The sequence below is a fragment of the Diplodia corticola genome (assembly GCF_001883845.1).
Source record: "Diplodia corticola strain CBS 112549 chromosome Unknown scaffold16, whole genome shotgun sequence".
NCBI lineage: Eukaryota > Fungi > Ascomycota > Dothideomycetes > Botryosphaeriales > Botryosphaeriaceae > Diplodia > Diplodia corticola.
In genome coordinates, this window is record NW_017971495.1 from 22,735 (window position 1) to 48,085 (window position 25,351).

General features: G+C 58.2%; 9 protein-coding genes across 9 annotated transcripts; 4 read left to right on the forward strand and 5 right to left on the reverse strand.

Moving 5' to 3' along the window:
* Positions 1-358: 358 nt before the first annotated feature.
* On the forward strand, positions 359-1,587 carry BKCO1_160007 (aromatic ring-opening dioxygenase subunit; the record flags this gene model as incomplete). Its single annotated transcript, XM_020271522.1, has 5 exons — positions 359-583; positions 632-804; positions 850-1,010; positions 1,064-1,265; positions 1,317-1,587. 5 exons carry the CDS (start codon positions 359-361, stop codon positions 1,585-1,587), a joined length of 1,032 nt encoding a protein of 343 aa, XP_020131829.1.
* A 117-nt stretch (positions 1,588-1,704) lies between these two features.
* On the reverse strand, positions 1,705-2,176 carry BKCO1_160008 (nadh-ubiquinone oxidoreductase; the record flags this gene model as incomplete). The annotated part of the gene is made up of 4 exons (XM_020271533.1): positions 1,705-1,760; positions 1,826-1,858; positions 1,920-2,026; positions 2,091-2,176. The coding sequence occupies 4 exons, from the start codon at positions 2,174-2,176 to the stop codon at positions 1,705-1,707; spliced, it is 282 nt and encodes a 93-aa protein (XP_020131828.1).
* A 253-nt stretch (positions 2,177-2,429) lies between these two features.
* BKCO1_160009 (uncharacterized protein) lies at positions 2,430-3,286 on the forward strand (the record flags this gene model as incomplete). The annotated part of the gene is made up of 4 exons (XM_020271544.1): positions 2,430-2,614; positions 2,737-2,752; positions 2,876-3,012; positions 3,097-3,286. The coding sequence occupies 4 exons, from the start codon at positions 2,430-2,432 to the stop codon at positions 3,284-3,286; spliced, it is 528 nt and encodes a 175-aa protein (XP_020131827.1).
* A 568-nt stretch (positions 3,287-3,854) lies between these two features.
* On the reverse strand, positions 3,855-6,179 carry BKCO1_1600010 (gmc oxidoreductase; the record flags this gene model as incomplete). The annotated part of the gene is made up of 6 exons (XM_020271366.1): positions 3,855-3,888; positions 3,951-4,026; positions 4,090-4,230; positions 4,312-5,503; positions 5,605-6,088; positions 6,145-6,179. 6 exons carry the CDS (start codon positions 6,177-6,179, stop codon positions 3,855-3,857), a joined length of 1,962 nt encoding a protein of 653 aa, XP_020131882.1.
* Positions 6,180-7,323: 1,144 nt separating this feature from the next.
* Positions 7,324-10,546, forward strand: BKCO1_1600011 (tpr domain containing protein; the record flags this gene model as incomplete). Its single annotated transcript, XM_020271377.1, has 2 exons — positions 7,324-7,891; positions 8,010-10,546. 2 exons carry the CDS (start codon positions 7,324-7,326, stop codon positions 10,544-10,546), a joined length of 3,105 nt encoding a protein of 1,034 aa, XP_020131881.1.
* Positions 10,547-11,267: 721 nt separating this feature from the next.
* BKCO1_1600012 (gdsl-like lipase acylhydrolase domain protein) lies at positions 11,268-12,994 on the reverse strand (the record flags this gene model as incomplete). Its single annotated transcript, XM_020271388.1, has 5 exons — positions 11,268-11,420; positions 11,695-12,462; positions 12,553-12,661; positions 12,720-12,726; positions 12,787-12,994. The coding sequence occupies 5 exons, from the start codon at positions 12,992-12,994 to the stop codon at positions 11,268-11,270; spliced, it is 1,245 nt and encodes a 414-aa protein (XP_020131880.1).
* Positions 12,995-13,865: 871 nt separating this feature from the next.
* Positions 13,866-14,378, forward strand: BKCO1_1600013 (uncharacterized protein; the record flags this gene model as incomplete). The annotated part of the gene is made up of 2 exons (XM_020271399.1): positions 13,866-14,099; positions 14,166-14,378. The coding sequence occupies 2 exons, from the start codon at positions 13,866-13,868 to the stop codon at positions 14,376-14,378; spliced, it is 447 nt and encodes a 148-aa protein (XP_020131879.1).
* Positions 14,379-17,234: 2,856 nt separating this feature from the next.
* BKCO1_1600014 (extracellular serine-rich protein) lies at positions 17,235-17,946 on the reverse strand (the record flags this gene model as incomplete). The annotated part of the gene is made up of 2 exons (XM_020271410.1): positions 17,235-17,517; positions 17,585-17,946. The coding sequence occupies 2 exons, from the start codon at positions 17,944-17,946 to the stop codon at positions 17,235-17,237; spliced, it is 645 nt and encodes a 214-aa protein (XP_020131886.1).
* Positions 17,947-22,273: 4,327 nt separating this feature from the next.
* BKCO1_1600015 (gata transcriptional activator) lies at positions 22,274-25,219 on the reverse strand (the record flags this gene model as incomplete). The annotated part of the gene is made up of 3 exons (XM_020271421.1): positions 22,274-24,196; positions 24,264-24,666; positions 24,741-25,219. 3 exons carry the CDS (start codon positions 25,217-25,219, stop codon positions 22,274-22,276), a joined length of 2,805 nt encoding a protein of 934 aa, XP_020131885.1.
* Positions 25,220-25,351: the final 132 nt, after the last annotated feature.

The window sequence follows — 25,351 nt, forward strand, 5'->3', positions numbered from 1 at the left end:
TGCTATTCGCCGAGTCCGTCTGCGACCACTCTCCCCGCTCCGACTCGGATCCTCCCTTCGTCGGGGGGGAAACGAGAAGGGTGCACTAATGGCAAAGACCATGGTTTCGATTGTGGTGAACATGACGCAGTGTGTTTGAAGACGCACGTCGTTTGGAAAGCGAAGCGTGTCCTGCTCTAGGAAGGTGTGGCGGTGCAGCCGACAGCGGCAGCGGAATGGGTCCGCACCGAACCTCCGATCACACATCATGCTCCACCGTTGCTTGACAAATGCACTCGCTCACCCAGTCTTATTAACTGCTGCATCTAAACTCCTTTTCACTAGATGCTAGATCCAACTATCAACCACCGCTGATAAAATGCCCATATCCCGATTGCACAGCCTTGCATTTATAGTCGCCGGGCTAGCAGTGGCACTGGCTATCTTAGCATCCTCGTACGATCTTGCGTCCGCTGCCAAGGACTTTGTGACTTTACACGTGCTTCCAGCCGTTACTTCGAACCCTGAGCAAAGAAACACTCACAAGGCTGAAATGGCAGAGCAAACCCCCAAGACGCCCGTATATTTCGTGTCCCACGGAGGGGTAAGTATCGCCAACCCTCCCCCAACCACCTGTGTACTGATAAAATAGCCAAACCTCGTGGAAGAAACAGATCATCCGGCATATGCAAAACTACAGGAGATCGGCAAGGAGATTACAAGCAAAGTCAAGCCAAAGGCAGTGGTTCTCTTCTCCGCTCACTGGCAAGGCCGGAACGACAAGGTGCTGGTAAACACAGCTGAGATTACCGACCTGATCTACGAGTGAGTGCAACTGTAGGTCAATCTCGAGCTGAGCTGACCTTTCAGCTTCTATGGCTTTCCGGATTGGTATTACTCAATCAAGTATCCTCACGTAGGGAGCCGAGATCTGGCACAGAACGTCATGTCAAAGCTTGAAAATGCCGGCATTGGCTACACGCCGGTAACCCGAGGTCTCGATCATGGTGCCTGGCTCCCACTACTTGTTGGTAAGCACTGACCGAGATATATCAAGGTTATACGGGGCTAAGACATATATTAGCATTCAATCCTGAAAAGAACCCACTGAATGTCCCCATCGTTCAAGTCTCTCTCTTCAAGAACGAAAACCCAGACGAGCACCACAGACTAGGAGAAGCTGTGGCAGCTCTTCGGGAGGAGAATATCCTTATCCTAACGTCCGGCATGGCCGTGCACAATTTGAGGGATCTTTGGTTTTCCGCGGGCCAAGACCAGCCGATGCCGTATGTATTGTTTGCCATTCACGCAAAGGCCAGCTTCTGACATGGACGCAGCTACGTTTACAGCTTCGACAGTGCGCTGAAGGATGCTGCTACGGCTGAGCCAGGCCAAAGACAGGCGAAAATGGCCGAAATTTTGAAGCGAGGAGATGCCCGCCAAGCCCATCCAACCTTCGAACACTTGCTGCCAATTCATATCGCCGCAGGTGCGGCGGGCAGTGATGTCGGTACTCGTCTGTTCACCCTCGCGGACGGGAGTATGAGCTGGGCGCAGTATCGATTTGGAGATTTGGCGGGCAACGCGACGGTTGCGGCCAAGTTCTAGGGACACGTCTTCCCAACGCGAATTGGTGGGGAATTAAAGAGCCGTCGATGCTCCCGCAGTGCGGAGCCTTTTGTATTTGTACAGCCCTCGGATAGGGAAGCAGCTACTTCATAGCATCTACGACGACTTGACCAGCTCGGTGACTTTGCTCTCAATCGTCGCATCATCCAACCCTGCGCGGATAGTCAGCTTTCTGCGCTCGTGCCAGCGTCGCAACATGCACAGCAGGCCCACTCACCCGACAATGGCAGCATCTTCTCCTTTCCGAACTCTGTCGTGCTTCCGTCAGCCAATGCTACCCCGTCTTCCAACCGGGGGACGTCGCGGCGCACCATATCTCGCGAAAACCTTGGGCTCCACGTTCTGGGCTTCTCTGATGAGGATCGGCGTGTGCGGGTTGTGCTTCTTCATGGTCGGGTAGGCGCGCAGGAGGAAGTTCCTGGGCGGTCCAATCAGCGTTGTCTCTTTTCCAATCGAGGTGGGCGGCGGGGGCGGAATTGTACCGTGCAGGGGCGCTCTGGGACGAGGACTGGCAGAGGGCGAAGCGCAGCTCCTTGACGGCGCTGCTGAAAGCGTACTTGGAGGCCATGGCGAGGGTCGGGGTGGTGGATGGGCGGTTCGGCGGTGGTGGAAAGCCAGACACCCAGGATGGCGTCGACGTCGGCGCGCAGGGCTTGGCAGCGGGATTTCGGGACTCCACTCTTCCTCGCGCCTCAACACCACCCGGCCTGAGTAAGCTCCGTGCCTTTTCTTATCCCCGCCCGCCGGCTCCCTCTCAACACCAACACCTCTCTGCCTCGCTCCGAGCCGCCGCCCTCCGCTCTGTCGACAAGCTGCCCGCCATGTCTGCCTTCCGCCCCACCACCCGCGTCCTCAACTTCTCGCGCACCGTGCTCCGCAGCCCGGCCTTCCGCCAAACCCCCCAACGCCGCCTGCAGTCCACCGCCGCCGACGCCAATGCCTCCTCCCAGAGCGGGTTCGGCAGGTTCTGGAACAGCCCTGTCGGCCCCAAGACCGTCCACTTCTGGTGTGTCTCTATCCTTCCCAAATCCATACGATACGCTGCCGCAACAAAAATGTTGTGTCGTGCGATCAAGCTGGAGAGTGGGGCCCTCACGCAGACCACATGAGCTGACCCATCCGCAATAGGGCTCCCGTCATGAAGGTACCATCCCGATGACTCCGGTTCTATTGCACTCATTCCTTCGCCGTCTTCGCGGAATTGACCATGTTTCCACCTCCGCTATGACTGTACCACAAAACGACGGAAAGCTGATAGATGATACAGTGGGGTCTTGTCCTTGCAGGTGTTGCCGACTTCTTCCGTCCCGCCGAGAATCTCTCTCTGTCCCAGAACTGCGCTCTGATGGCCACCGGTGCCATCTGGACCCGTTGGTGCTTGATCATCAAGCCCAAGAACGTCTTGTACGTGCACCTCGACCGAACCATTTCCCCGTTCGATTTGATGTGATCGGCCTAGCGCAAACCGGCTAACCTGGCTCACCGCAGCCTTGCTACCGTTAACTTCTTCCTCGGCTGTGTTGGTCTTGTCCAGACTTCCCGTATCCTGAGCTGGCGCTCGTCCCAGAAGGGCCAGTCCGTGAGTGAGGAGGCCCAGCAGGCTGCTCAAGAGGAGGCATCTACCGGCAAGAAGATCCTCGAGGACCCTGTCGCCGCCGCTAAGGCTGCCAAGAACTAAGTCGATGGCTCAATGAAAGTGATATCATCGGATAAGCGTTTGAGAGGCTGAAAATTCATCTGGTGGAACCGAGCAAAAAGACAAGATGCTCTTCACACATCGGGCGCAAGCCAAATAGAGAGGGGCGGCAGGTCTCACAGCAGAGATACCCCGGAAAATGGAGGCTGGGTGAAGAATGTATTCTGGATAAATGAACCATGTAGCATGAGCGTTCTCGATTGATATCCTGCCATTTCTGGGTTTTTCTTGACATAAACGTCAGTCTTTCAGTTTTGCTACAAACGTCTCAATCTTGAATTGCTGCACCCCATCTATCCTACCAGGTAGACTTAGATTTCTATCCACAAAAGCGCAGCTATCTTGCTTTCCGGGGGTTGAGGAGAAGACGACCATGATCAAGATCAACATTGTACCGAGAATTGGTTTAGACTTCCCATCATCATGAGACTTTGAACGCCCGCCACGGCAGATGGGCCGTTTCGTGCCCGTTTGCTCGACATCAGGGTAGTGGCTTCCGATCACACTTAACTCATTCGAGCACATCTCTCAGTCTGAAACCGACGACGGCTTAATCAGTAGCCACGACAGAGTCAATCCTCATCCTATCAGCCAAGTCAGCATTCTTTTTCTCCATCAACATCAATATATTATGGATACAACTTACGCATCAGGTGTTCGCTTCGCATCCTCCTTGATCAGTTCTGCGGCCTTCTCGCCAATCCCATACGCCGGCATTTGGGCTGGTACATACGACATCAGTAACATCCCCAATAAAAAAAAAAAACCACTTTATCGTAGCTTACTGTGGCCCTGGTTCATGAGAGGCATGACGCTGCAGTCCGCGACCCTCAACCCCTCGACACCCCTCACGCGAAGCCGAGCATCCAACACGGCCACCGGGTCGTCATCCCTTCCCATCTTGCACGTTCCCGCAGGGTGGTAGCCTAGCCACCCGAGTCAGCAATCCACAAACATCCTCCTCGGTCTCGAACCGGCTCCGTAAACTTCGAGAAGGGATCACTCACAGGTCGTCGCATTCTCCCTCACAAAGCCAGCCCACTGCTCCCGCGTCGTATACTCGTGATGCTTCTCGCCCGGCGGCCACGAGCCCTTGACGTAGTCCTTGGTACCCGCGCCCCCGGTCACGATCTCGTTGCCCCAGCGGCACGCCTCGGCCATGACGAGCAGGTCCAGCGGGTCGGCGAGGTAGTTGTGGTCGACGACGGGGTTGGCGGTCGGGTCGGCGCCGGCCAGCGTCACGGAGCCGCGCGAGCGCGGCGCCAGCAGCATGCTGAGCAGCGAGAAGGCGCCTTGGCCGTCGCCCGGGAACGCCGCGTACTGCTTCGGCCCGCCGTAGCACTCGGTGCTGAACCACTCGACGTTCGGCTGCGACGCGCGCACGAGGCCCATGGCGTCGCGCGCGCCCTCCAGCCCGTGGGGCTTGCTGGCGTGCGGGTCCGCGGGCGGCGGCGGCGGCGGCGTGGCTTGTTGCCATTCGGGTGCGTCTTTGAGGCGGTCGTCGAGCCTGCCGTAGGCGAAGGCGCCGAAGGGGAAGGTCGAGAGGAAGCCGGTCTTTGTGTCCTTGTAGAGTTGGTAGCTGGAGTCGAGGGCGCCGTCGTAGTAGGCGAGATGGTCGTTCGTGAGTTCGGGCTTGTTGGTCTCGTAGAAGACGAAGGTGATGAGATGGTCCATGAGGTTCTTGCCCACACCTGGGAGATCGACCTGGGTTTGGATACCGTGTTTGGAGAGCTCGGTTTGAGGCCCGATTCCCGAACGCATGAGGATTGCGGGGCTGCAGTAAGATCCTGAGCTCACAACTATCTCCTCTCTTGCCTGGACAATTCTTTCCGCACCGTCCTTGGTCACTATCTTGACGCCGGTGGCTTTGAGCCTTCCATCCACCGGCTCGAGAATGACTTTGTCGACCACGCTGTCTGTCTTGATGGTAATGTTTTCCCGCCTGTAGCCCTTCGTGATGAAGTCGGCCCCCGTCGACCGAACACCTTGGTGGACTGTCCGGACAGTGTTACTACATCCTTGGGGAGAAGCGCCAGTAGAGAAAAGGTCTGGGGTATGAGGAATCCCTTGGTCGTGGAATGAATCCAGGAGAAGCTTAGATATGGGGGCAAGGTCATGGGGCTCTGTGTGCAGAGGGCCGTCCGTGCCATGCACGCTCAAATCGGCTTCAAAGTCATCCTTGGGATGGAAGGTCTCCGCCTGTAGTCACAGGGGTCAGCATTGATGCCGGACAGCCAATATAAGAACCGCGGACTATATCGGCTGCAGACGGCAAAGCTTCCGTCTGGATGCTGGGTCACAGCCCCGATGCGCAGCCATGCCCGGATCGCCCATGTGCAGTCTCTTGGCAACTGCACTAGTCTCCAGCCCATCCACACGCAGGAAGGGTACGGATGCGGGGTAACAATGCTGGTGAGGGGTGAGGGACCTCGGGACGCAACACTTGCCTTGGCCATGCACCTCCACATGTCTTCGCCCGACCAGCCATCCAAACCCCAATCGTCGTAGTCTTGCTTGTTTCCCCTGATGCAAAGAGTGCCATTGAGGCCGCTGCAACCTCCCAGGAACCTGCCTCTGCTGTTCTTGATCTGGCGGCCATTGATGCCCGGAGCGGGCTCGGAGGTGATGTTCCAGTCGGTTGGCCCGTCAAGGTTCTGCGACCAGCCGCCGACCATGTGAACATTGTCCAGATCTGCGTTGTCAGGACCTGCCTCGATCACGCAGACAGAAACGTTGAGGTCTTCTGCCAAGCGGCCCGCAATGACGCAGCCAGATGTACCGCCACTGTGGGTCGGGGGTGAGTGTAGGCCACTGCGCAGTCCGGGGAGGGCCGGTCTTACCCGCAAACCACGTAGTCATACATCTCAGATGCCATGATGGATAGCAAGTTCTCCAAAAGATGGGCGCTGACAGCAGAAGTGAAGCAAGCGGGGATGCAGTCTCAATTTACGCAGAGGTGCCGCCTAAATAGCGCGGCGAGCTGCAATAAGCACTAAATCAGAAGGCGTATGTATGTATATTCTCCACCTCGTTCCTGCCTGCTGCCTCGTGCAGCGGGTTCCATATTCGGCGCTGAGTGAGCATCCTGTGAGGAAGACTAGGGCTCACCCGGGCTCATCATCGGGGCTCATCAGCGGCGGAGGAGGAGGTGAAGCGCGGGCTGGCGGTGCGCGGCTCGGCAAAGGCGTTTCTTCACGCACGATCGTCGGGCGCGGTGGGCGGCGGTGGCAGCGGCGGCACCCGCGCGGCGCGAGTGGGCGACCCCAGAGATGTGCGCGAGCTGTACAAATAGCTGGCACGGCGCTGAAGTGTTCGTTGGAGGTTGACGTTGCGCGCAGCGGGGCCATGGCACGGGCCGGCACGTGTGGGCTCCCGTCCACGGTTGCTGGGACGGCGGGCGGCTGGCTGCTGGCAGCAGGAAAAAAAAAAATTAACGGCGGCTGCGTCGGGGCAGCGCTGGAGGAACCGCCAACAACTGTCCCGCACTGATAGGACCGGCCGCATCGGCGTCTCTCGGGCGCAGGGCGCAGGCGGCACCGGGCGCCTTCTCGAACGCCCAGCGAAGGCAGTGATTACCCCGGGCCCGCGCGCCCTCTCACCCGACGGGTTCCAGAAACACAGCAGACTCCACCAGGCCAGCCGCACCGCCGCCCAGGACCGCCCAGCGCAGCAGACAGCGCACTCGCCTCTGCCCTGCGAGCCGCCGCCCCATCGCCGCGCCAGATCCCGGTCCTGATGTGGCACCAAGTGAGCTGGCGCCCGCCAGTGCGCGCCAATCAGCCCGCCGCGCCCGTCCAGCGCCGCGGGACGACTTGCAGGCATGCTATCACCGTGCAAGATCTGCTGCCGGGATCAGGCCCGGTTTGCTTGTTGACCGGCTATCCTGCCCAGCGCTCCTCCACCACACCCTCTGCTTTCCTGAACCACACTATGCCTCCGTCCGCCGAGTCAGGCCCACGAGCTTGGATTTCCTTCGCGACCGGACGCTCGTCCCTTTATTTATCGCGCGATATCGGGCAATGAGCGGTGTATATGGTCGCCGCCTTGTGAACCGCCGTCAAGAATCCAAGAGTCCCGCCACGCCCACCGAGAAAGTCGCGCTTGCCTCGACCGCGCCCCCAGCCGCCCCTCCCTCGCCCAACCTCACCATGGCCTTTGGTTGGCGCAGAAGGCAGCCGCAGCCGTCCGAGCCCGACGCTGCCGTCGAGAAGGCCGAGGTGCAGCGTGTGAGAAAGCGCGACCTCCTGCGCCAGCTCTTCTCGGGCGCCTACGCCGACAAGAAGCAGGAGCGCGCTGCCAGCATCCCGAGCGTCGTCGAGCCAGAGGTACCCATGCCCCGCCCACGTTTGCATTGCCTCGTTGCTGACATGGCCACGCTGCTCCAGCGCAAGAGCCTCCTCGAGCCCTTGCGAGAGCTGAAGAAGCACTATCGCTCGCGCTCGTCCTTTGCGAAGACCGCCGACGATGACAGGTCCGCCGTTGCTGCCTCCACCTCCGACGTCCCGGCCACGCAGCCCGCCCAGACCGACGACGCCGACGACGCGAGATCAGAGGTCCTGGACGACGTTTCCACCCCCGATCCGAGCGGTGCGTGATCATCATCTGCCCTTTTCACCGCCATGGTTGCAGTCGGCTCCTCAGGGGAACCGACCCTTAAGCCGAAATGTGCCAGGGGTTGCAGTCGCTAACACCATGGATCTTGCAGGCTTGACTGAAGACGACATTCCGAATCTGTTCGCTGGCGCCCCTCTCTTTTCCGTGGACAAGGTCAAGGGCCGCCGCATCCCGAGAGTTGACTTTCCTTACGACGACACCCTCATTGTGCGAGATGTCAGCGACAGTCTGCAGCTTTCCCACGAAGCCTTCTCCTCCGCCACTCTCCGGCCCCACCTCTGCCAGGTTGGACACCAGGACGAGAAGAAAGGGCTGCCCATGGGCTACGACATCAATGTGGTGGAAACCCCGAGCATGTTGGGCGCGCAGGGACTGGAGCCTGGTACCGTTGGTTTCGACCATTTCTTGGAGATTCCGAGATCCGACCACCTGCGCATCGGCGACAACGATGACGAAGCGATCGTGAACCGCGAACTGTTGGAGGAGGCGCCGGAGAAATTGGGAATCAAATGGCTGGACCAGCGGTTGATATACGAGCGGCTCATGGAACTCAGTCAGGTCCACCAGGCTTTCAAGGAGAGCGCCGGCAAGACCACTATTTTGCACTCGCAGGCCCCTGGAGAAATGTACGCCCACCTGTTCGGCAAGTTCCTCATGCCGCCGCGCTACGATGGATCGACAGGCGACCCGACTGGTTTGAAAGTGCAGATCGAGACTTTGATCAGGGTCCTAAGGTTGAAGGGAATTTGGAATGATTTCAGTCTTGTGGAATGGCGGATACGTTTTGGCCGGATCTTGTGGGACACTGCCTCTTCGGATCCTGAAGACTCGGAGGAGTATGCCGGGCCGAGCGAAAGGGACGTGCTGCTGCTCCAGATTCTGCTGGCTTCGGAGCTCCTCCTTCGCTTGGACGCAATATCTGGACTCACGGTGAAGGAAGTTACCGAGCAGCTGCATTTGACTGAGGCCGAGGTTCGCAACTTTGCGACCATAAAGTCCCGCAAAACTGACTGGGACTTGGTACTGGCAAGACGGTTTTTGGAGAACATCGAGATCAGCGAGGAAACACCGGCCCCTCTTACCCCGAAGAGAAAAGGTTTCCTTGCCGCCCTCAATGTCACGCGGTCCACGGAGGAGGAAGACGAGCCGCAGGAAACTGAATTCTGGCTGAGACCCCGCTACCGAGACCGCCAGCTTTCCGGTCTCCTTCATTTTGCAGAAGCCATCGCATGGCCTCGATTCAAGGAAATTTCTATTAATCTGACAGCTAAGCTCCAGGATAGCGGGACGCCTCCCTCACCGAGTGCATACGCTACGCCGCTTGCCTCACCCCTCGCCACTCCGCGCGTATTAAAGGATCCCAGTGGATACTTTGACGAAGAATTCCGTCGTCCCCGTCCGAGCCGTATGAGCACCTCACGATCCATCCAGCTCCACCCGTCGGTCACCTCGACGCCTGCCACGCCTCAACGGCCTTCTTTGCTTAGGAGAGACAGCTCGCAGCCCACGTCGGCCTCGAGTAATGGACCAACTGACATTGGCGGCTGGCTGAGCCGCACCTATCTCACCGGACTGGTCCTCCCTGGTGAGGCAATCTCCCATTTCCTTATTTCGACATTGCTGGAGAACGACAAAACGGCTGTAACCACGCTCGGGGATTCGGCCAATTTGTACGGTGGGTTCATCTACGCTGAACGCAGCTGGTGGAGCAAGACTTGTATCGTCGGAAGGGTCCTCGCCACCATGGAAGGCTCGAAAGAGTGCATGGGCTGGATCAGCGTGCCTTACGTTCCGTTGGGTTTCCGGGACTCCTGGATCGATATCGTCAATGGAACCGCGCCGCCGAGCCCGGGTAAAAAGACGAAATCAAGGATCGATTGCGGAGAAAAGATGGAGCTTGACTCGAGCTACTTGGCGGGAAAACTCGACAGCGAGGTTACGGGAGAGGACTTCACTCTGCCGAAGGACTCGATCGAAACGCCGGCGAAGCTGGTGCGGTTCAACAGCCTGCAGCTACTCCCGGAACCCGTGGTGGAAATCCAGGACCCGGTTTTAGCGGCGGATGCGGAACCCCAACTCAGCTACGCGGCTCAGATGGCGTTTGATCTGCTGGAAACAAGCGTCACACTCTCGTTGACTTACGACATTCAGTTTATCACGGCCTGGCCGTGCACACCGCCATCTTCCGCAACGAACAAGAAGCTGCGCCGCCTCAACAGGAACTCCACCGGTGGCAGATGCGGCCCAGTTTCCGCGCACCCGCTGCACGTCGCGCATAAGTACCGCGTCATCTCACCGGTGCAACTGCTTGCGGGCTCACCGCATCTCACGCCCGCGTCGTCGACGATCTCCCTTCTGGACGAGACGGCGGCTAGCGGCGAGGTCCTCGTGATCGATGCCCGCCCACCGCGTAACTCGGCTGATTCGGGACCGGGTCTCAAGCCGCCCACGGACAGCACGGCCACTCCCGCTGGTCCCTCTGGTGGGGCTGACGCGGCGCTCCTGGCTCGTGCGTGGTGTGCGGACCGCGGCGAGCACGCGCTTGTCGGGCGTGTGGGCCGGACCTGCCTGGCCTGCTGCGTGAGAGAGGCGCGCGCCCTCGGCGTCCGCATCGTCATCCGCGTCTGAGAGCAGCTCAACAAAATTAGATAGAGACACATTTCCCCTGTACTTTCTGTATCACTAAATTGCTGGTCAATGCTTTTTGTTTTTGTCTTTAGCGAGCGCCGAAGGCCATCGACGAGCTTTCTGATTTTTGGGATATCCGATTTTTGCACCTTTCTGTCTTTTACCACCCCGTCATTTCTCTCTTTCTTCTGAGGCATGGTAGAGCGAGCGATCGTTAAGCGAGATTGATATCTGATTCCCCCTTTCTGCATTTAATGGGTGTGTTTGTTGTTGTTTTGCGCAAGATTTTGTTTGGCGAGTTCTGCTCCCACAAACCCGCGAGCAAAGACTGATCGTTCGTCTTGTTTCCCCCCCTCTATACCCCAATACCACCAGTGCGACCTGCCCCAAATGTCTAATTATAAGTTCCGGGTTCCAATATTTTGTATCCCTAATGGGCGTGTCACTTGATACACGCCATACGCCCCCAGTCTTAATCACAGCATCCCGAAGCTCGCCCCCGTCTACGCGATACAGCGAATAAGTAGAGTAATAATAAGATCCGAGGTGCGTCTCCTTGGCTTAGAGTCACCGTGGCTTTGGCGACATGTGGTAGCATTTTCTCTGGTCACTGGGGAGTTCTCCCCGTTTCATTGGTATATATTTAGATATCCAATTCTGTGCACACTCTCCGGAATACTTTCTGAGCGAAAAGATGCACAAGACACCCTGGGAGGAGAACTCAGTAGTTCGCCTGGTCGTTCCAGTACAGCGTCTCGTGCTGGATTTCGGGACCGGTCGCCAACAGATCCCAGTCGAACTTGATCTTGATGAATTGCATGAGGTGGCTCGCGAGCTTGAGAGCGCCGACGTCGGTAGGATGCCACTGCGGACCCTGGTTTTTCGAATGGATCATAGAAGGTCAGCCATCTTTTTTTTTTCTTCTCTCCCATTTCCGTTTGCAAGGCTTGTCATCTTTTCCTAGATTCTCCGTCCCTTGATTCGCAGTATGTCTTTACCCGCGCGGTCTCCTCCTCCTACACCATCCGTCCCCCTGTTCCCTCTCAGTGTACTCACGCATTCCCCTTCACACACTGCCGGCAAGAGAAGGGCAATGCTCGGGCACGGTACGTGGGGGGCGGCAGAGGAAAGAAAGTCCAAACACTTACGATATCGTTATGCTGCATGATGCCCGTCGTGTTGAAATAATGCACGAACCCCTCGCTCTCATACCTCCTCGCCACCTCCTGTATCTCGTCGACGAAGGCGCCGCCCTGGGCCCACGACGAGCCCACGGGCCCGAAGCCGTTCCACAGGCTGACCAGCACGACCTGGGCGTCGGGCCAGACGTCGTGCACGTCGGCGACGAGGGCGACGTAGGCGGCGAGGAAGGCGGCGGGCCCGCCGACGTCGTTGGCCGTGTTGTTGTCGTTGGTGCCGAGGTTGACGACGACGACGTCGGCGGGGGGGCGGGCGGCAAAGTCCCACGGCTCGGCGGCGGCGTGGTCGGCGCCGTACAGGCGCGCGGCGCGCGCCGACGTGTCGGACGCGTAGCGCCACTGGCGCCGCTGCCCGCGCGCGTTGCCCCAGCACGGCGCGTCGACGAGGCAGATGCCCGGGTAGGCCGTGATGGAGAACTCGGCGCCGCCGAGCCCCGCCGCGAGGTCCCACGCGTACGACGCGAGCCCTTCGTACGTCGCGTACTGCCCCGCGGAGAGGGAGTCGCCGATGATCTCGAGCGTGCGCGGGGCGAGCGGGAGGCCGACGAGGGTGCCGTTGGCGGCGCGCGAGACGTGGATGTTGGCGATTTGGACGCCGAGGGACCAGTTGGTGACGCGGAGCTCGAAGGTGCGGGTGCGGGAGGTGGTGAGGTTGAAGCCCGGGGTGGCGGGCGTGACGAGCAGGTTGGTGGAGTTGGCGGTGACGTTGGTGAATTGCTAAGTATCGGGAGATGAGTGGTTTTGTTGTTGTTGTTGTTGCTGGGGGATCAGGGAGGAGATGAACAAAAGAAGGAAAAGGAGCTGCACCCAGTCCTGGCCGTCGAGACGGTAGCCGATGAGGACGCCCGGGGAGGTGTGCTGTCCGAAGCTGATGGCAAGGCGGTCGCCGGTGAAGGCGAATTTGAGGCCAGGGGCTCTGGATTATGAGGTGGTGAATTTGAGCAAGCAATTATGTGTTGCAGCTGGGGACTCACGACCACCCTGATGGATCGACCGTCAGTCACGCTGGACTTGGATCCATTGCTCGAGGGGGATGCTTACAGGAGATGTGCTTGCTGTCCCAGCGACCCTTGTAACCGATTTCGGTGGCGTTGGGCGGGTAGGTCCTCCAGGTGGAATTGCGGTCGTCGTCGTCAAGGACGATGGTCGTGTTTGGGAAGTGGACGTCTCGAACCTGGCCATTCTGCAGGATCGTTGCACAGGCACTGCAGGCCAGAAACACCACAATGAGGAGGCTTGGGAGGCGCATGGTGACGAGACTTCAAGACACTGTTGCTGTAACCATTGGCACGCAAGACACGGGTACGAGCAGGTCGGCGGCCCAAGTCTTTGTTAAATAAAGCTACACATTGCGGCTGGGCGGGAACACGGGCACAGCTGGATAAACACAGAGCAGAGACTCGGCGAGCCAAGCAGCGCCGGGGCAGGGCGCTCCGCGAGGAGTTTGGGAACCATGGCGGGTGCAGCAGAGGCAGAGGGCGGATTCAGGCTGAAGCAGGCGGGAGCAGGCTGGAGCAGGCGGCGGGCGCGGGTGCAGTCGGGGGCAGTCGGGGGCAGCGTCATGTGTCGCTGCAGCCACGGCGTTGACGTCTTGAACATGCGGCGGGCAGGACCTGCGTCTTTAGGCCCATCTTTACCCGCGCGCACTGCCGATGCGGACGATCTTCCGGCGCAAGTGCCCCAGGACGAGGGCGTTGGAGTCGCGGCGCGGACGGGGTGGTGTGCGACGGCGGGCTGTGAGTGGCCATGTCGCACACAGGGCCGTTGCCGCCCGGCGCCGCGGGCACAGCGAGGAAGGTAGCTACCAGGCGGCGGGCGTGGGATTGCGATGTGCAGGGTGGGTTTCTGGTCGTCGCGCTGCTGCCGGCGGCGCAGACGTCGCGGGACGATAGGGCTGCAGCTGTCCGCCCGTTGGTTGCAGCACTTGGGCCCCTCCCACTGCCCAAACCACCGCGCGCGCCGCCTTATTACTCGCAAACGCCGCCCGCCCGCCCGCCCTCCTCCGCGAGCCGCCTCTCCTCCGCTCTCCGTGTTCCCGCCCACTTCGACATCCCCGCGTCCATGGCGCGCGGCGGGCAGTGAGCGCTTGACAATGCCGTCGCCGTGCGTGCCTCCGCACAATGGCCTCCCCAGCCGCTTCCATTCCCGACACCCAGCTCGGCCTGACCCAGGGCGAGATCCAAACCCTCCGCTACCACCAGCAGGTCGCCCTCTCGCAGCATGGCGGCTCCTCGTCGCGCGCCGCCAGCCAGGCCTCGTCCCAGGGCCGCTTGCTGCTCGACCCCACCAGCCTGCAAGCATTGAGCACCCACTTTGACCGTTTGCTGCACAGCATCCAGCAGCGCTGGTCCCATGTGAGCTCCAGTCCTGCCCTCCGTCACCAGCGCCCCCCCCACTGACCCGCGTCCGTCTGCCCACAGCTATCCGACCAGACCCAGTCCGCCACCGCCATGCAGTACGACCGCGCCGGCAACCTCATCTCCGACGCCGACGCCCAAATTGCCCGCTTCCATGAGATCCTGCGCCAGATCGACGAGCTCCAGGTCGAGTTCGACAAGATACGCCGCATTGGAGAGATAGTCAAGGCCTACCGCCGTCGTGTCGAACACCTCGACCGCCGCGTCGGCCGCTGAGATTCAACAGACGGCCATCTTTGCCGTGCACATGCCTCTGCCCTCTCTGGCGACGCCCTTGGCTGCACTTTGTCCGCGTCTGACGTTGTGTTGCTCTCCCACGAATTCGCACATGGGCCCAACACTGCCCAATTTCGGCGCCCAACGGTTACGACTCACCATGAAAACCTACCAATGAGACAGCACTGATCTAGGACGCCCGACGTATACCCAACCCACGTAGCTTGGCATGGCCGGACATGCAGAACTAAAGCCATGATTTTCATTTTGTCCCATTTTCACAAGAGATTGGATGCCTCGCGGCACAAAATCGAGATTGCAGCGGTATTGTTTACTTTTTGAGCTCGGGAAGACCGGCTTGTGCGAATGCGAACATGTTTTTGGCAAAGGAGCAAGCGCAAGGCGTTCATATGGAGTTATTGCTTTTAACTTTCAGCCTTTTCTTGGCCCAGCTGCTTGTCTTTCCCGGCTGTAGGGATATACCCCATTTTCCTTCTTCTTTTAGCCATCTGCAATTTTGCCTCTCTCCCTTGCAAGCGTAGCGGCTTGGAACATCGATCGATTGGAATCATACTGCGTCGAATCCAGCCATGTCCCAGGCATTGGGAAGTCGGTGCAATGAAGTTTTACATTGCTTTTCCCCATCCAGCCCGCCCTTCTCTGACTCCTGTCCGCGCCGCCTTCCAACCATTGGTCTGATTTGCCTTTACCGTTACGGCGGGTTCTTAGACGAGCTGAGCCTTGCCTGGCCCCCCCGCCCGTCGTTCAATCCTTCCACTCACCGCTCACTCTCCCCGAACCCAGCCGTTTTCCGTACTCATTTTCCCTCTCTTTTACCCGAAACCTTGTTTCCTATCGGCACATGCCGTTCTTCTCCTCTCACTCTCACACCCAGCACCCCACCAACTACCTTGCTCTTCGGCTTCACCTCCACGCGGAGAGAAGAAAAAAAAATCGATACAACGACCTCGGCAGAAGCGCGATTTTTGGGAAGTGTTGGAACGGCGCAGTAGTGGGACGAAGAAAGGATTACCCTGCAGTAACACAAAAAAGGAAAATCTAGACTAGTCATCGGGCACTCTTGTTTCCCCCCCTCTTTTCCAGCGGTTCCCTTTCTCAGTCGCTCCCGCGTTCGTGATAATAAAAAAAGGAAACCTCCGAGGTGCCACGGCCCCGATAGCCGCGCCTCTGTTCCGGGCCACACAAATCCAGGGATGATGACATTTACCTCCCACTAAACATCTCATCGCCCAATCAGAGCATGAGTGGGGGGAGAGAAAAAAGCAAGAAGAGAACACTATGGGGGAGACCGGGTGGCTTCAGATTGCGGCCACACGGGCACAACAGCCTTGTCGTTTTTTTTTATTCTTGCTTGGTTTCTTTGCTCTTGCGGTGGTGCGGACGAGCGGGATCGATCGACACCACTGTCGCTGGATACATGGTTACTTCGACTCGCTATCGCGTATGAGTTTGCATGTTTCACAACAATCGGGAGGCCTGAGCCATGGCCTGACTTTCTGGTAGTCTTGATGTTGTGCATCGTGTTTTCTGCACAGATGGGCCGTGGGGCGGGAAGTGGGGGAATGCATGCATGACAAGGACCCTTGTCACCCTACGTCCGCTCTAATGCAGAAGGTTGACGTGAGCGGCTGTGTGTGTGCAGTTGGCACAGTTGATGGCAATGTCATCATTTGAATGCAGTTGACATAGTGGTGGACTTGGCGACTAGCACGTCTTATTGAAAGTTTATTTGTTTGTTTGTACAGTGGGGGCACGTACGTATACGGTACCCATTCTGGCCGGAGATAATCATGGCTATCTACTGAACGATACAGACGTTCCAGGAGTGTTCCTTGTACTGGTCGGCGCTGGTCATTGTGAGGGTGTTGGTGATTAGGACTTGAGGTTTGTGGGTGGTGTTTTGGCTTGTAAGTTATTCTTGATGCTGGAGGCTTTGAATTGGCGGGGTGCGCCGCCCAATATATATCTATGCTGTGGCTTGCTCGCCTGCCGAACACCAAGACTGCAGAGAAGAAGTCCGGTGTTGGTAAAAGAAGAACATGAATGACAATGGTCACGTCCTATGATGTTCTTCTTGCTTGACGCACAATGTACTCAAAGGCATTGTAGCTTTTCTCACCAAGACTTCTTTGTCTTGTATTATTTTAGGATTTGGTAATGATAGGCACCTTATTCTTTTTATAGATCTTTGACAAAAGCGACTGTGGGACAAAGGGAATTGACTCGTGCATGTGGTACGGAGAGATACTAAAAAGCGGAAGTACTTAAGCTCACAACTCCCCAGATCCACCATCATACTTCTCCGCTGCATCAAGTTTTAGCTAACAAACATAAACACAACCACACTAAAACACCGAGACACATAAAAATGGGCATCACCAGTATCCCCAAGCCCGGAATCATTCCCACTTCTTGCCTTGTCATGTAAGCAAGACAAGGCGAAGGCAATAGACAGAATGGAAAACTTAGGAAAAACTGCTTAAATACTACAGTTCAGGTAAGTCACGTCACGCAAAACAGCTAATTCGAGATAGGGTGAAGTTACTCAAATGTCGACAATCGGCATGCATAATATTCATGAACTTCGGTGTGCTTACTCAAAAGCGCTTTCGGCCCTCCATAACATTCACCATACACCAGACTGATAGGCAAGGTACACTCCCAGAAAAAAAAGAGTAGAAGAAAATTAACACCAATCATGGCGCCATCAAGACGCCAGAATGCTCTGCTTTCCCATACATGCATCGGCTTCCTCCTTTCAGCCACCCAAACCCTCTGCATCCCCTATTTCCTCCCAGATTCAAGACTAGAGTTCTCTTTGGTCACGAGAAGTCCTTACAAGCCCCATAGACCGGCAACCAAGGCGACGACACCAGCAATGCTGGCAGCACCCTGGCCCACGATGGAAGCGCCGGCGCCAGTGGACGAGGCAGGGGTGGCCGCGGAGCCGGAGGGCGTAGAGGAAGATGAACCGCTACCGGAAGACGAGGAAGACGACGAGGAAGATGAAGAAGAAGCCTGAAAGATACCGCCGCGGATTGCGTCGGGCGTCTCGGCCTTCTCGACATCGGCGGCGGCGGAGGCGTAGGCTGTCAGGGTCTTGGACTTGCTGTTCGCACTGTCGAGCCGCATGGTTAGCCACTTTCCTTCCCTGGGCAAGGGAGGGAGCAGAACGGAAGACTTACGCGGGGTTGATTACGCCGACCATGCCGCTCTGGCAGTGCTTGCCTTGGGAGCAGTAGTACCAGATGGGATCGGTGTTGTTCACGGTGACGACGAAGGTCTCGTTGGCGGCGCCTGAAGACGTCCTGACGAAATCCGAGTTGAAGCCCGTGTCGGACGGGGTGCAGGGGGAGTCGAAGGCACCCTGAACGACCGAATGCGCTTCGGGCCAGAACTTGAAGGTAAGCGTGTCGCCCTTGGCCGCCGTCGTGCTGTTGGGCTCGAAGGTGAGGCCGTTCTTGCCGACGACGATGTCGATGTTCTTGGCCTGAGAGAGGGAGATGAGGACCGTAGGGGCCAAAAGGGTGTAGGTGGAGAAGTGCATGTTGGCGATTGGTGGTTGGTGGTTGGTGGTTGAATTGAGGTCGTTTTCTTTTGGTATTAGAAGATGGTATGTAGAAACTGTGTCAAACAGTCCTTTTCTTTGAACAGAATAGAAGAAAACGGGGTATCTTGTTGATGAGAAGTGATTGATTTGATGCTGGAGAGCGCATTCCAAGCGGCGGGCGGGTCGCCTACTTTATGCATTCCGCAAACCTTCGTTTACCAGCTTTGGTGGCTCTCCCTGGCTACTGCAAGCCGCACACACGAGGCGGCAAGACGGCAACGAAGGGGCTGTGTAGAGCGCTACGGCTAGAGGGCGCTCGCACGCTTACCGTTCCAAAGCTCACAGCTATCGAGCATACGACACGGCGATATGGCCCAATGCTCGATCAGGACCTTAGCCTCAGCCACGTCAGGCTGGCAGCTCGAATCTAACTGGATCTCGGAAAGGCCCTGATCGACGGGCGAATCAGGCGTCGGTGCATGTGGCTGGCGTTGGCGGCTGGGCTGAGGGCAGGGCTCAGCCTTGACGAGACGTGCGATTCACCTTAAAGGGCGAGACTTGAAATGGTTGCGGCACCTTTGGCGTCTGGACAGGCGCCGTTAGGGGTCATCTGGCTGTGTAACGGGCTGGGGTCCAAGAATAGCGCGGGGTGCTATAGCTGAAAGCGGCAAGTCTGGGACAAGCTCGTGGACGGCAGGTGTCAGTCCAAAGCTTAAGGGCGGCTGCATGTTGGGGTTTGGAGCGGTTCGAGAAGCGTTGCAGGATGGCCGGAAGCGTCAGAGAAGCGTCACAAATCTGACGCACTTGTGGAACATCACGTCTCGAAAGGGCATTTGTGAGCCTGAGGCGACCACAACACTGACGGGGGCTGACGGAGGCCAGTCCGGCAAGAGCAAGCGCTGGTGACGGCGGGGAGTGGAGGGTCGGCTTTTGCAAGTGGTTGAAAGCTGAAGGCTACTCCCATGTCCAGACGCAGAGTTGACGACACGGCTTGACGACACGGGCCGGCGGACGAAGCGTTGGGAGTGGCGCCAAGTCACGGCAGCCATGGTAGTGCACATGTTGAGGAGGCACGAGGCGGCAGTCTCCCAGAGGCAGGTGTCGGCGGGGGCATGGCCTGATGGAAGGTCGTTATATCAGCCCTCAACTCCCACCTCCCGCCATGGTCGCCGCCAACTCTGCAGTGCAGCGGGCGCCAAGGCCGTGGTACCGATCGAACCGGGCTGTCGTGACAATTAAAACCAAAAATCTCTCACGGCCGGCGCGCAGTCGCCTCTAGAGGAATGACATCCGCCACACTTACCTAATAACCCATCAACATTACGTCCAGGCAATTCCAGCAGCAATGCTAACCCTGTGCAGCCCCCATAGTCGCCGTCTCCATCTCCGCATCTCCGGGGTCCGCTGCGTCCGCTGCGTCCGCCATGCGCTGACCGAGCCAAATTTTTTCCTCTTCCGGGAGGCGCGTCGAACGATCGATCCCCGCGGGCTGGGGCCGGTTTGGGCAGTTTGGGCGAGCGCGGGCGTGCGCGGGGCCTCACCGGTGTGGGACGCGGCGGACGAGCATGGAGTGATTGGCGACGCTGGCGACGCTGGGCACGCGCGACCGGCAGCGCAGCGGCTTATCGTGCTCTCGCGCGCGAGGAAGGAGCGTGGGAGCGTCAGAGCCGTCAGAGCCGCACCTGCGCACCTGGGCAGCCGCGCAGCCGCGCAGCCGAGTGCGCAAGTGCGCATCGCAAAACCTATCGCCCGGCTAGCAGCGGCGGCCAAGGACGAGCCAGGTAGGGGCCCGTCGGCGTGGGCTGTATCTGGCGCTCGCCATTTGCCAAGCCGCACCACCCGCCCGGCCCAAAAGAGCATTGCTGTTAGCAAGAGAAATGCCCTGCGATCTGAGCACTCTGCTGGCACGGCCACACGCCCGCCGCCCTGAAATACCCCAAGAGCCGTGAGCCTCTCTCCCTCTCCTGTCCTGCTCCCTGGCCGAGTCCGGGATCGATGCCAACCGGAAAAAATCATTGCTTGCCGCTGCTGCTGTTATGTTGCTGCTGCTGCTTCTTCTTCTCACTCCCCTCGCCTCAGGCTTGAAAAACCACCACTAACTCCTAAACCAAGCCTTGGCCACCCCCAGGCCCAACGACCGGTGGGGATTACGTCTTTCTTAGCTTATTCTTTCTTAGCAACCCTGCTGTCAGGAGCACCAAGGAAAAAATGCTTTTCTTTAAGCCGCATGCACCCTCTTCCCCTCCTTGTACCCTTTCCCCGCCCCTCTCCGTGGACTGCAAAGGACCTTTCACGTTTCACCTGCCATAATGCCGACGCTTCCAGACCACCTTTGCCTGACACCTTCACCTCGCCTTCGCGCCTTTCTGCCTTGCTTATCCACCACCGTCTCGGAGCAAAATTCATGCCACGTCCTCGCTGTCGCTCAGGAGCGAACAGGAGGCGTTGTGGAGGAAGAATCGCAAGGGAAAAGAGGAGGCCATGAAGCGAACCGCTACCGACGCTGACGACATTTGGCGCCATCGATGGCTCGCATCGCGAAAGGAAAAGGAAAAAAAAAAGAAAAAAGAGCAAGGGATCATCATCATGGGCGATAAGATATGCAGCGCACACAGAAACGCCGAGCGAGACGGAATCGACTACCATGGCCATCGTCGTCGTCGTCGTCGTCGTCCGTCATCGAATCTCCATCGGACGGGCTGGCTGCTGCCTGAACTGACGTCCTGCCTGCCTGCCTGTTCGTCCCGCTGCCGAAGATGCCGAAAGTATCGAGCCGGATGAATGCACTCTCCCACCAACCCCCGTCGGCTCTGACTAGTACTGGTTGCCTGGATTAGGTTTATCTCTCCCTCCTCTTCCCTTGTTCGGACGCCGCATGGAGCCATCTCCACTTTCGTCGTTGCTCACCCACTACCCAATTGATTGGCGCCGAAGCTTTCCTTCCTGTTTGCCCTCGGCACGACTGTTACGATAAGAAAGGGATGGGAACACGCGAGCACCCGGTCGAGACTGAAAAAGGATCACTCCCCCCCTCACACATACCTACCTCTTTTCCACCCGGAACCATTGGTCTCAAACGAGCCGGGAAGAGGCGTGTGAAGGATGAGGATGGCTGCCTGCCGCTGCTCCTCCGCATCTGCTCGCACACCCTACCTACGTGTTCCCCCACGTGCTCGCTCTCGCTGTCGTCGTCTGGGTCAAGAGGGGGATTTCCAAACCGTTTCACGCGCAAGCACTTTGGACAACATCGGCAAAGCATGGATATTAATCTCTCGTGATTTGCGTCAAACCTCGCCATCTCTCGACTGGAACTGGGCTCGCGGAAACCACAACCGACACATCGACAACAACCACTCGCGGCCGACAACAAAATCCAAATCCCATCTGCGAAGCGAGCTCCTGCAAAACACCACCCTCCCAAGTCTATACGGAATACAGCAACGAACGAGGCCGAAAACCCGCGTTTACAGCTGGAGCACAAACACGACTGACACAAAGCGCTGCGCCCACCGAAAAAAAACAAAAGACAAAAAACGACCCTCCATTCCCGAACTACGAGAAAGAGACGGAACAGCAATCGAGCCGGACAAGGGAATCACATCGTAGACTTCGTGGCCAAAGAGAACAGGGGGGATAAGAGCAGAGGGAAAAAAAAGGGGCCAGAAAAAGGTAAAAAGAAGCAGCAGCCATCGAGAAGGGTATTAAGGCACGGGTACCACAGGATGTGCAGAGCGCCTGCCTCCACTGCATTCACCCCAGGTAGGCTGTCCCGTTTGGATGCTTTCCTCGTGTTCTTCCGAGTCGCCGTCTCATCGTCGATTTCTTCTCTCGTCTTTTCATCCACATTTCACGGCGGAGCGCCTGCCTCCTCCACCGTCATCAATCTAGGTATTAGACGGACCGGTATTAGCGGTCCGCAACAAAACATTTGCCCGTGGCGCAGCACATCGAGTGTTGCGTCACGAGCAAACGGCCTGTTTGCCGGTGCAGAGCGCCTGCCTCCTCCACACTGATTGCCAGGACCAGAAGAACGTGGTATTGCTCGTCGGATTCCAGTAACGAAAAGAACTCTACAAAGAGCCATGTAACAATGAATCTTCGGTGCGATCAAACGCACCGTCATCAAAAAAGCGAGGGCGGGGGTGCGGTCCCTCTTCCAATCACCCCCGCCCGAGGTATCATCTTGGTTCAGGTGGAAACAACAACGGATCAACGCCAGACACGTCTGGGTTGCATCATGGACGAAAAGAAGGAATCGATGCGTGGAGAGACAAGATGGTTGACAAGTGCAACCCTGCTGAGATCGGCTGAGACAACGAGCAGACTACAAGCTCATTGTCAGCCACTCCCACTCCTGTGGCCCGCTTCCCGACCCTGGAATTGCGCCTTGTCCCATGGAGCCCATCTGAATGGGGTTGTGCTGAGTAGCCATGGTTGGGGGAGCCTGGACGAGAGGTTTCGGCTCGCTCTTCTTCTGGCTGCTGCTGGTCGAGGGAAGGGATTTGCCAGTCGTGTCGTCCGCATCGCCCATTTCGGTATCTTGGTTGCCGGCTTTCGCACTCCGCAAGCGTTTGGGTGCAGCGGCAGAGTTCCGCGCCGGGGCAGATGCAGCCAAGTTCTGGGATTGCGACTTTGGCGGACCGGGCGCAATTGGCACGACGCCATTTTTAGAAGCAGTAGTGCTGACGTTGCTAGCAGTGTTCGCAGCCGTGCTCGACGCCGTATTCGACGCCGAACCCGTGATCGACTTGGGAGATTCGGACTCAGCGCCGCTGGCCTTGGTTGAGTTGGGCGTCGTCACAGTGGACTGCGCAGCGATCGAGTTCTTGCGCGACGTCTTGTTCTTCGACCTGCTCGAAGTGCCGACCGGCACGCTGTTGCCACTGCCACGGTTGCGCTTTTTGATGACGTCCGTCTTGAGCGATAGCGGTCGCACGACACCGTGCAACTTCAAGAACAAACCGCATGCATTGCAGAGCGGATGACCTTCAGGGTTGCGCCTCCAAAGAGGTGTGGTCTGCGTGAAGCAATTGGTGCAGGTTGTTGGCGCGCCGTTCTGATCGCCTGACTTGCTGCCACCAGGACTCGCCGGGCGAGATGGCGCAGCCGAGCTGAAACCAGACTCAGGAGGCGAGTTGGGGGAGGACTGCGGCCGCTGCTGCATCGCTTGATGGGCTAGAGCAGCTGCATTTGGCGTGGAGCTGGTGCGGGGTATTTTCTGACGGCGCGGATCGTTTCCACGATTCCGGATCTCACTGACAGAGGCCGCAGAGCCGTGGGTACGTCCCAGACTGCCCCCGGAACTCCAGTCCTGCGGCGAGGGAACCATTTCGGTTGGCCCGATGGTGACCGTCTTGCGTGGAGGCCCCGCTGGGAACCGTGCGGCAGTCGGATTGAACTGGTTCGAGAGATTGCTCGTATCCCATTGAAACGACCCGTTGAAATCGAGCGAAGAATCGTCCATTGGGGAATATTGCGACTGCATGGGCATCGTACGATCAGCAAAAGCGCCGCCCTCTTCCTCGTTATCGTCCGAGTCCGCTCCGAACTGAAAGATGTTGTCATGTCTCGACAAGTCCATGCTGGGGGAGCGGTTAGGATGCGAGAAGTTGGGGTGAACTATGTGATTGGGATCCACATGGCTGTTCTGATGGTAAGAGTGCGCCGAGAAGGGCGGTGGTGGTCCCGCAGCCGAAACATTGTTGAACAGCGAATCGCCGGCAGTAGGATTGAACATGAAAGGTTGCATCGAGCTGGACAGGTTGTTGTGGGGAGGGTTGAAGCTGCCCATGCGCCCTCTTATCTCCATGCCGCTGCGGTCTCCGAAGAAGATCTGCTCGCCTTCGGGAATGGGCTGAGGGGTGGAGACAGTGGAGGGATAAGCGGAACCTGGAGGTGAGTTGTAGAAATCCGTCGAGTTGAGCGACGACGCCATCGAGTGGGCGTTGTTGAACATGCTCGAGTAGTTGTTTCCCTGGTTGGTGGCCATGGGTGAGCCGATGGGAGAGAAGGTGAACTGGTTCTGGAAGGGACCGGCGGAGTTGATGATGGGATCGTTATCGATGTCGAAGGTGTGGAGGTTGAAAGGGATCTGGCTGGAGTTGGACTGCTGCTGCTGTTGGAACTGAGGAGGGTGAGGTTGGTCGAGAGAGTAGTCGTGGAAGCCCTGGTCCTCGGGGTCGTGGGGTATCATAATGCTGCTCACAGCGGGTACCTGCGGGGACGCGTCCGGCTTCCTCTTGGGAGGCTGATAAGGATTAACATGGGTACTGCCTGATAGCGATTCGCCAGAAACGGCAGCAATAGGAACTTACTCTTCGCTCGTCGATGCTTGTCTTGCGGACGTGCCTCTGCACGTAACCAAACTCATTCTCTCTCGACACTGCCGGCTGCACGGAAGGAGCAGAGGCGCGCGAAATGTGAAGGGTCTGGTCGTTCAACTGGCTCTGTTTCCTTATCGGAATGGCGGGAGCAGTGGCATTCGTCAACGAGGGCTGATCGTCCGAGGCCGAGGGCGAGTGGGGCACGCCGGCGGGCGAGGCGACGGAGGAGGGGACGATGAAATCGTCGAGGTTCATGGGCTCGGCCCGGCTGGCCTCGAGGTCGTGGTGTGCCTGCTTGTCCTGAGACAAGCTTCGCAGCTGCGCGATACCGCTGGGTGCGGTTGTGGGTCTCGAGCTCGCTCTCTTATCGTCGTTGGTTGGTTTGTGAGATAACCTAGCGGCATGCTTTGTCAACACCATCCCAGACACGCAGAATGTCGCAAAATTCGGAAAAAGGCGACTACTGACTGTGCACTCTGCCTCCGCATTTTCCGCAGGTTCATCGACATCATCCGCCAGGTCAGGTTCTCCATGCGCTCGGAATTGGGCAGCTGCGACTTCTGCTTGTTGTACAGCTTCCATATTTGAGTGCCGATGGGGTCCTTCTTCTGCATTTCGTCGGGGTCGTCCAGGTGGGCGACGGCGTCATTCTGGAGACGCGGGAAAAAGGTGTCGCGCAGCATGCCCTCGCGGGCGACGCTGTCGGAGGGCGAGAGATCCAGCTTGGAGCTGTCCAGGGTGCTGGCCGAGGTGAGGGACTGCACGGCGCTCGAGGTGCCGGAGACGTCGTCGCGATGGCCTTGGGGGAAGCGGACGTGCCGCGGCGAAGATGATGTGTGGAAGGAGTGTAGATCCGTCATCGCTCCAATAGCGTCGTTGTCGAAGTCGGCAGAGAGGGGAGAGGCGTGCATGCCTCCCCCACGCTCCCCATGTTGCGCATCCGACATTGGCGAGGGCAGCGTCGCGCAAAGCACGGGGGTTGCGGGACAGGTGTGGCAGGTGGAAGGATTCTCGTACTCGAGGGCGGTCTTGCCTCTTGCTGTTCCCAGCGGTCCACGGGCTTGGGGAGGGCTAAATTG